Source organism: Entelurus aequoreus, linkage group LG12 (genome assembly GCF_033978785.1).
Source record: "Entelurus aequoreus isolate RoL-2023_Sb linkage group LG12, RoL_Eaeq_v1.1, whole genome shotgun sequence".
Taxonomy (NCBI): Eukaryota; Metazoa; Chordata; class Actinopteri; order Syngnathiformes; family Syngnathidae; genus Entelurus; species Entelurus aequoreus.
This window is the reverse complement of record NC_084742.1, coordinates 24,031,439-24,040,834: the sequence shown is the minus strand read 5'-3', so window position 1 is coordinate 24,040,834 and position 9,396 is coordinate 24,031,439. Positions and strand designations below refer to the sequence as shown.

The 9,396-nt window shown below is 46.8% G+C and overlaps 1 protein-coding gene across 2 annotated transcripts in view; it reads left to right on the top strand.

The window, feature by feature from the left end:
• Positions 1-725: 725 nt before the first annotated feature.
• The window catches only part of LOC133661805 (FHF complex subunit HOOK-interacting protein 1A-like), a 12,048-nt gene continuing 3,377 nt past the window's right edge, over positions 726-9,396 (top strand). Inside the window, exons 1-14 of one of the 2 annotated variants that reach the window (XM_062065273.1) lie at positions 726-1,291; positions 1,384-1,613; positions 1,682-1,865; positions 1,929-2,150; positions 3,461-3,623; positions 3,682-3,793; positions 7,138-7,239; positions 7,321-7,377; positions 7,451-7,537; positions 7,685-7,852; positions 7,924-8,003; positions 8,102-8,274; positions 8,340-8,451; positions 8,512-9,396. The exon at positions 8,512-9,396 is cut by the window's right edge and continues 158 nt beyond it. In XM_062065273.1, the coding sequence (XP_061921257.1) occupies positions 1,509-1,613; positions 1,682-1,865; positions 1,929-2,150; positions 3,461-3,623; positions 3,682-3,793; positions 7,138-7,239; positions 7,321-7,377; positions 7,451-7,537; positions 7,685-7,852; positions 7,924-8,003; positions 8,102-8,274; positions 8,340-8,451; positions 8,512-9,396 (2,450 nt within the window). In that variant the 5' untranslated portion in view covers positions 726-1,291; positions 1,384-1,508. The remainder of the gene's footprint in view (positions 1,292-1,383; positions 1,614-1,681; positions 1,866-1,928; positions 2,151-3,460; positions 3,624-3,681; positions 3,794-7,137; positions 7,240-7,320; positions 7,378-7,450; positions 7,538-7,684; positions 7,853-7,923; positions 8,004-8,101; positions 8,275-8,339; positions 8,452-8,511) is intronic. The other variant, XM_062065274.1, reaches the window with a different exon arrangement.

Genomic DNA, 9,396 nt, shown 5'->3' with positions numbered 1-9,396 from the left:
ACAGAGAGGTGCTAAACTATAAAATCAGTCAATCATTGATCACATTGAGCACATTTGAATTTGAATTTATTGATGGAAGACCCCTTGAGATGTAGCATCTCGTTTTCAAGAGGCACCAAAGACATTTAAAATGAACACAATACAGTAGAATACAGGACAAGTTACATTACAAACAATCATTAAAGACAATTTTGCACCAATACCTCTCAGCTCACACAAATCTCTCAGAATTTACAATATTTACAATAGAATAACAAAATGCAGTAAAATAAATATAATACTATTCAATTTAAAGTCAAAATGAATGGCCCTAGCGTGTGAATGTGAGTGTGAATGTTAACAGACAATTGTCTGTCTATCTGTGTTGGCCCTGTGATGAGGTGGCGACTTGTCCAGGGTGTACCCCGCCTTCTGCCCGAATGCAGCTGAGATAGGCTCCAGCACCCCCCGCGACCCCAAAAGGGACAAGCGGTAGAAAATGGATGGATGGATGGGAATTAAATTCCAACCAAGGACATACTACATACAGTGGCATTCAGTTTTAAGATAAACAAAAAGAGACATTTTGTATGTATGTGTTTGTTTACTATTTAGGGAGGACAGAGAAGAAAGTGATAAAAAACACTCTCCAATGACGCAAATGTGGCCATAAAGATTCTGCTGGGGGCGGGCTGTAGTAACTCGTGTGGGCGTGGCCATGTGTTACCTACCGGTGATTGACACCCGGGCGGTTTAAAGTCTCAGGAGTTGAGCTGCGCTCACAAACTAACCGGACGTCACTCCAGCGTTTTTTGGTCCAACTATTAGGCTTCCATATCACCAAGGTCTGAGGTAGGACAATAAGATTAAATTGCAATCAGCAATGGAGAAGTTGCAAAGTTGACACCTATTGTGGGAATCAGACGTGCGCGCGCGCGCGAGTGTGCGTGTGTGTGTTGTGGAACAGTGTGAGTGTCATTATTACATAAAGTTTATGTTTAAAAACAGAACCGGCATTGTGTGTTTTGTATTTAATCCCTGGTTGTGTGATGGCATGTGAAAGCGGGCAACACAAACACACACACACAGTGGCGGTGGCTTGGGATTAAACATCAGTGCTTTATTCCAGATTAATCTCTTTCCACAACAAACATGTTTGTGCTCCTGTTCTTGTGAGGGCTCACCAAGAGGGGGTTGTAGTGTGTGTGTGTGTCTCTCACAGGAGGACCGGCGGGTGCATGTTGCCTTGCAGGGGCTGTCTTTAAGGATTTGTTGGAGTTGGGAATTCACGGAATGTCCTGGAACACCCTGGGTGGGTCCTGTTCTCTTTTTCCTGTTTACATGTGGCCGTAGACAACCTCTACTTCCTGGACAGGACAATTTCCATTTCATTTTTTCTTATAGGCTGATCGCTGATTGGTCGAAAAAACTCCCACTCACTAAAACACTCCGATGTTCAGCAGCGAGCCAGGGACGGATTCCGCCTCCATCACCAAGAACATGCTGCAGTCGTCTGAGCTCAGGTCAGGATGATGGCCTCAGCCGTTGCCGCGGGCGACCGCAGCAGGTCGCTGACGCTGCAAGGAGTGGACCCGGAAACATGCATGATTGTTTTTAAGAACCACTGGGCGCAGGTGGGTGGGCCTGTCTGCAGTGTCACGTGACGTCGTCACCTGTTCACCATCTCTCCTTGACCTTCTAGGTTGTAAAAATCTTGGAAAAACACGAACCAGGTCGCGCCGGCGCCAGCGCGCTGAGTTTCCTCTCTGGCCACGTGGGCAGTGGCGGCCTGCGCCTCAGATCCATCCCGCCTGATGAGGCCAGCGCCGTCCAGAACTACGTGGAGCACATGCTCTTCCTGCTGATGGAGGAGGAGGCCGGCCAAGGTGAGAGCCAAGAATCAGTCTCCATTCAGGAAGTCACATTTGCATGAGCATCACCGTCCTCAGGAGGAGCGATGGGGCCCATTTTGGAGTTTGTGGTTCTGGAGGGTGTGATGGAGCGTCTGTTCCTGTGGAGCTTGAGAAGACAGTTCACAGAGGACATGAAACTGGAGCAGCTCAGGATGTACCAGATGCTCCTCACACAGGCCCGCCAGCCTCTTCTGCACCACAAGCCCATTCTAAGGCCGCTTATGACCCTGCTGGCATCCTGTGCCGGTACCGGAGCAGGTACGTTGCAGCGTCCACTAGACTTACAAACTTGTTTAATGGCCTACTGAAACCCACTACTACCCACCACGCAGTCTGATAGTTTATATATCAATGTTGAAATCTTAACATTGCAAAACATGCCAATACGGCCGGGTTAGCTTACTAAAGTGCAATTTTAAATTTTGCGCGAAATATCCTGCTGAAAACGTCTCGGTATGATGACGCCTGCACGTGACGTCACGGATTGTAGAGGACATTTTGGGACAGCATTGTGGCCAGCTATTAAGTCGTCTGTTTTCATCGCAAAATTCCACAGTATTCTGGACATCTGTGTTGGTGAATCTTTTGCAATTTGTTCAATGAACAATGGAGACAGCAAAGAAGAAAGCTGTAGGTGGGAAGCGGTGTATTTCGGCTGGCTGCAGCAACACAAACACAGCCGATGTTTCATTGTTTACATTCCCGAAAGTTGACAGTCAAGCTTTACCATTGGCCTGTGGAGAACTGGGACAACAGAGACTCTTACCAGGAGGACTTTGAGTTGGATACGCAGACGCGGTACCGTGAGTACGCAGCTGCGGCTTCCAAACATTTGATCGCTTGCCCGTACGTGCGTGCCGCTATGTGCATGTCACGTACGTAACTTTGGGGACTTTGGGGAATTTTTTGTGCTGTATGAACTTTGGGGAGGTGAACGGTACTTTGGGCTGTGGGATTGAGTGTGTTGTGCGGGTGTTTGATTTGAATTGGCGGGTTATATGGACGGGAGGGGGGAAGTGTTTAAGCGGGATTAATTTGTGGCATATTAAATATAAGTCTGGTTGTGTTGTGGCTAATAGAGTATATATATGTCTTGTGTTTGTTTACTGTTTTAGTCATTCCCAGCTGAATATCAGGTCCCACCCGCCTCTCAGAGCATCTTCCCTATCTGAATCGCTCCCACTGCCCTCTAGTCCTTCACTCTCACTTTCCTCATCCACGAATCTTTCATCCTCGCTAAAATTAATGGGGAAATCGTCGCTTTCTCGGTCCGAATCGCTCTCGCTGCTTGTGGCCAGGATTGTAAACAATGTGCAGATGTGAGGAGCTCCACAACCGGTGACGTCACGCGCATGTCGTCTGCTACTTCCGGTACAGGCAAGGTTTTTTTTATCAGCGACCAAAAGTTACAAACTTTATCGTCGATGTTCTCTACTAAATCCTTTCAGCAAAAATATGGCAATATCGCGAAATGATCAAGTATGACACATAGAATGGACCTGCTATCCCCGTTTAAATAAGAAAATCGCATTTCAGTAGGCCTTTAACAGCTGTTTCCCCACCCATAGACAGCGGCAGCTGCGTGGAGGCGGAGCTGGTCCTCTTGCTGAACCAGCTGTGCGTGGCACTGGTCAAGGACTCCTCGGTACTGGAACTGTTCTTCCACACCAGCGAGGACCAGGGCGCTGCCAACTTCCTGCTCTTCTCCCTGCTTATCCCATACACGCACAGGTGAGAGTCATCCTCAGTCAGGCAAACACCTGAACTGACCTTCATCATCCCTTCTCAGGCAAGGTCCAGTGGGTCAGCAGGCGAGAGAAGCTCTGCTGCTCATAATGTCACTTTCGTCCTCCGAGTCTCGGGTCGCACAGCACATTGCCCAGAACACGTACTTCTGCCCTGTAAGTGCACACACTCACAATCTGTATGTGTACATTCTTCATCAGCAAACCTTGAGCTAATGAGACGTCATGGTCTTCTGGGGAATGTCAGGAATGTGCTGAAGATCTGACACCACAGCTTTGAATGAAGCTGTTAGCATGTGCCGCCAATGCTACTTGATACCATTCAAAGATCAATGGGCCTCAACTAGCAATGAATCTATAGTGAAACGTGAGTGAAGTCACAATTGTCTTTAAAAAAAGACAAGTTAATTGATGAGGAGGCAGCATAGTGGTTCAATCAATCAATCAATCAAAGTTTACTTATATAGCCCTAAATCACAAGTGTCTCAAAGGGCTGCACAAGCCACAACGACATCCTCGGCTCAGATCCCACATCAGGGCAAGAAAAATCTCAACCCAATGGGATGACCGGTTCAATGGACGTCGAGTAGATCAAGTTAATAGTGTGAGGGTCCAGTCCATAGTGGATATAGCATAATATTGTGAGAGTCCAGTGCATGGTGGATCTAACATAATAGTGTGAGAGTCCAGTCCATAGTGGGGCCAGCAGGATCTTGAGTGGAGACAGGTCAGCAGCGCAGAGACGTCACCAACTGATGCACAGATGAGTGGTCCATCCTGGGTCCAGACTTTGGACAGCTAGCGCTTCATCTGTGGTCACCAAATACAATACAAAGGGTTCGGTCCCCGGTCTTTCTGTGTGGCGTTTGCATGTTCTTCCCGTGACTATGTGGGTTCCCTCCGAGTACTCCGGCTTCCTCCCACCTCCAAAAACATGCACCTGGGGATAGGTTGATTGGCAACACTAAATGGTCCCTAGTGTGTGAATGTGAGTGTGAATATTGTCTGTCAATCTGTGTTGGCCCTGTGATGAGGTGGTGACTTGTCCCGAGTGTACACCACCTTGAGATAGGCTCCAGCACCACCTGCGACCCGATAGTGGTAGAAAATGGATGGATGGAGGAATAGATAATTGATGAAGGCTTTCCTCTCTTCAAGGTTGTCCAATTTTTAACCTGCAGATAATTTTTTATTGGCCTTTGGTTTTTAATATTAAAAAAAAGGACAAGCGGTAGAAAATGGATCAATGGATGGATTTCAGTGTAATGAGATATATTGTAATTTGCTTTGTCACCTCTAACATGTTAGCATATTTTGACCTATATATTGGATTGGTTTTAGCATCTTTAACACAGAAAATGTATGGCCTGCGTCTTTCAATCTTTCTGTATGCGCCCCCCACTGAAAAAAAGTTTGAACCACCCTGCTTTCGTTGATCTCGGGAGAACTTTGCTGGTGTTTCCATGAATGAGCATGCATTGTGATCTCATTACGACTCGTTACGTAATGTCCTAACGAGTTCCTGGCTGCGGTCACTTTGTGTCAAACAGTTGGAGAGGAAGGCTGGGATTGACGGGCTGGCTGTGACATGCACAAGCTGTGAGGGCCCCACACCACCTGAGGGCTCTACGGCTCAATCGCCAGCAGCTTACAAAATTCAAGCACTTGCATACTTACACTATACACTTAGCATTTTGAGTGTGTTCCACCCAGAGGAAGTAACCAGTAGTTTCACTCGACACTAGCCAAATGGTGAGTGTACAGAAATCGACCCTGGTCTCGAACCACCTTTAATAGATGCCATCTTGGCTATATAGTGAAAGGACGGCTCATTAAATATGCGTGGTGGTCTAGTCAGCGTCTGTTCTTATTGGGTACTATGCACCATATAGCCTTTCTTGAAGAAAAATGCCCTATGCTTGCCTTGTTTTTGGCTGTACGAACCGTTCAAATTGCGAAAAGGATTTACGCTTCTCCAGGTAGTCAAGAAGGGCGGAAGAGTGTAAGATTTTAAAAATGACGTCGAGAAAAGTGGCACGCACTACGGTCCAAAGGGAGATGAGTCAAAGAATGGGCTAGTTTGCAGTGATCACTTCGTTAAAGGTTTGTTTGATATACATTTAACATTAAGTATTTCCCATTTAAGTATTATCTTGACAATAATTGTATTTTGTCTTGTTTTTGAGTTCTTAAAACACATTTTTGCCAGGAGTATTTCGTAATGCACCAACTCAGGGAGTCTAAATATAAGAAATCAAATGTGAGCAAAACCTAAACAAATTAGGCTTTTACCAAAGGCAGCAATCATAAATGAAGCTTTCAGCACATACACAATGTTGAGCTCTATAGTTATATTTGGATAAAGACGGGGAAAAACAAGCATACTAGTAAACTGTGCATGCACCCAGTAGGCACAAGACATTGATGCAATGTTGATTATGCATACATGTCTTTTAAAACTGACTTTGAAACAACGTTGTAAAATAGTTGTATTTGTAAATTGAGACAATGTTGATGTCCAACATTGGATCCACATTGTTGGTTGGGAAAGTACCAAATTTCAATGGTCAAATCAGCGTCAAAACCTGACATTAAAAAAACATCGTCGAAAAGCATGTTGTTTCAACATTGTATTTGTGTTGTACAATATTGTTTAGGAAATGACCAAAATTCAATAGTCTAATCAACATTAGAACCCAACATTGATTAAACTCCGTCAAAAAGTAAGTTGTCTCAACGTTATGTTTCTGTTGGACCTAATTCAGCAAGTTCTCAACGTTGTTTTAATGTCTTGTGCCTGCTGGGAAACAACAACAAAGCAACAATTTGTGCACTTACATCCTTGTATAAGTACAAGTAGTGATAATGTGCAGTTCCAAAAGGATTACTGTCATTTCACACTTAGCAGAAATGACAATCTCAACTTTTATCCGCTTCTTCTTCTTTTCTGCGTATTGTGAATTGCAACAACTGGAGTTAGTCCCTACCCTGCTGTTGCGTAGCCAAGATGGCGGTGATTGAGGCGTGTTAAGTACAAACATGCGTCATTTTGCCATACTTTTCAGCACATATGCACTTAAAACGTTAATTGTAATTATGGAAGAGCATGAATTGTATTGTAAAGTATTAATTAGTGCCAGCCCATTAGCGACCCACTTTGTCGGTTTATTGTATACTTTTACTATGTGACACCTTCAGTATTAAAGCCATGTGACCATCTGACCTCAATCTTCCTGTAGAGAGTAGATTAGTAAATCAGACAGAGTGGCTTTAGGTCGGGGTAGGATTAGCAAGACTGTGGGTGATTGGAGCATGCCGCTGATTATGCTCTGGTTTTTATTTTTTCTTCCCCATCGGCTAAAGAATCCAAATAAAATCTAATCTAATCCGCCATGGCATGTTGAGTCAGCAGAGCTTGGTGCTGTTTAACACCACTTTGTTTCATAGACGTAGTACTGGTGACTGTAGTCAAAGCTAATCTGTGTGCTGCATGGCTGCAGGTTCTGGCCACAGGTCTTTCTGGTCTCTACTCCTCCCTGCCAGCCAGGTTGCAGGTTTACAGTGAAGATTGGAACTGTCTGGACCAGGCCGACTGGCAACAGGTAATCGGAACGCCAAGGAACTATTGTGTGCCTAATTGTAGTGCAAGAATAACATTGAATAAAATATGTTTACTTCAACAGGTTCCTGCTCTTGTCCACTTCCTGCACTCGCTGGGCTTCTGCAGTGCCGTCACCAGCGTAACGCGCACACACCCTGAAAACAATCAATATTTTTTCTTCAAATCCTGATAATCCTATATCCGTCTTTCAGGTGGCTCATCCTTCTATTCGCTCACAGCTGCTGAGTTACATCCACAATGGCTTCCTGGTTCCTGTGCTGGCTCCCGCGCTGCACAAGGTACCTGAACACATCTTAGTCAGAATGCAAGTCATCATGGGACTGTACTGTACTTCATCATGTTGCTTTTTGCTGCCCCCAAGTGCAACATGCAACATAATTGTAACAGCAGTCCTGAAAGAAGTGTGCGTATGTGTGTGCGTGTAGCTGACGGTGGAGGAGGTCATGACCACCACAGCCTACCTGGACTTGTTCCTACGCACTATCTCAGAGCCCGCCCTCCTCCAGACCTTCCTGTCTTTCATCCTGCTGCACACACATGACAACGTGCACATCCTGGACACGCTGGTCAGCAGAGTCAACACACCTTTTCAGGTACGGCCCACTCTAAGGCGCCGTTAAAGGCCCTCTGGACATTGAGGAGATCTTGTCTTGGTGCTCCCCAGCTAGGCACGGTGTCGCTGGCACTCTTCAGGACTCTGATTGGCCTCTTCTGTGAGGACGTGATGCTGCAGCTGGTTTTCAGGTCAGCCTCATGACACGATATCTCCATTCTCCGGGTCCACTAGCACTACTCGTGGTATCAAATTAGGTCCAGTACGAATGAGTGTTGTGTGTCTTCAGGTTCTTGATCCCCTGCAGCCACCTGAGCAAGAAGCAGAGCTTCTCCTTAAAGCGCACTGACTGGTGCTCCTCCAGCGCTGCGTCGTTCCTGCTCCTGCTGCCCTCCTGGTGTCCTGTCAGCCCGCCAAACACGCGCGTAGCTAGTGAGCACATCCGCTGGTCCAAAGGAGCAGGTTGCTATGCTGTGAAATGTGAGTGCTCAGAACAAGTTTGAACTCGCACTCTCTCCTTGGTTTAGACACTTTTGCGGCCGACAGCGTCGGTTATTGGCGAGGTTTGGACTTCTTGATGGACGTCAACTACCTCCACTACCTCTCGGACGCCCGACAGGCCATTGCCACTTCCCACAGGTTAGTGGCGCTCTTGTGTGATCGGCCATGTTTGTTGGTACTGATGAGTGTGTCCCTCAGGGCATGTCGACGCTGGTCGGCGCCTTATGATGGCGACGAACCAGAAGTAGATCGATCTGGCACGTCAGGGGATGAGGAGGACAATATGGTACCGCGACTCAAGGGTGTAACTCCTCCCCCCTTAGGTGCTTCCCCCACTCTCTCCTCCGTGGATGCCGTCTTCACTACTAACCAAGAAGGAAGAAGCTCGATTTTGGAGCTGGAGTGGGACGACATTTTTGCAGATGACGATGCTTCCTTATCGGCGGTGCTCGCAAACAGCATGGAGGTTGGGGGCTCCGCCCCTTTACGCACGCCTCCTCCTCGACACATACAAGACATGTGCCGCAGCGCTGCCAAGCTGGTGCATGGCGCTTACGTGGAGGAAAGCGAATTTGAGGAGGATGTTCTGGTCTATGATCTCGTCGCCCAGAAAGACGCCAAGGTTGCCATCTTGGAACGTATGATGGCGGCAAATCGGCGAGCATGTGGAGGTTTCTCTTTCACGCCAACAGGAAGGACTGTCCACGAAACAGTTAACGATATTATGTCGTCACGGAGGACCAGTGAGGATGGCGGGAAAGAGGAAAGGAGGAGTGAGGATAACGCAGAGGATGCAAGGAAGGGAAGCAAGGACTTGGGGAAAGAAGAAGCAGAGGGCGGGCAGCTGATTCTCACCAATGGCAATCACAACATGGAACAGAGTGACAATCATGATGATGATAGCTGCCACAATAACATCACAACTTCACTCATCGGCCAGTTTCAGTCACATGACGCCTTGTTGACAAACACAGGCTCAACACATAAGCTGCACAATCTGTCTGACAACAATAGCAACTTCCTGTCCCAGTACTACGAGCTAATGCGATCTTTAGGAGTGGAGCCAGAGTGTGACAACTTCCT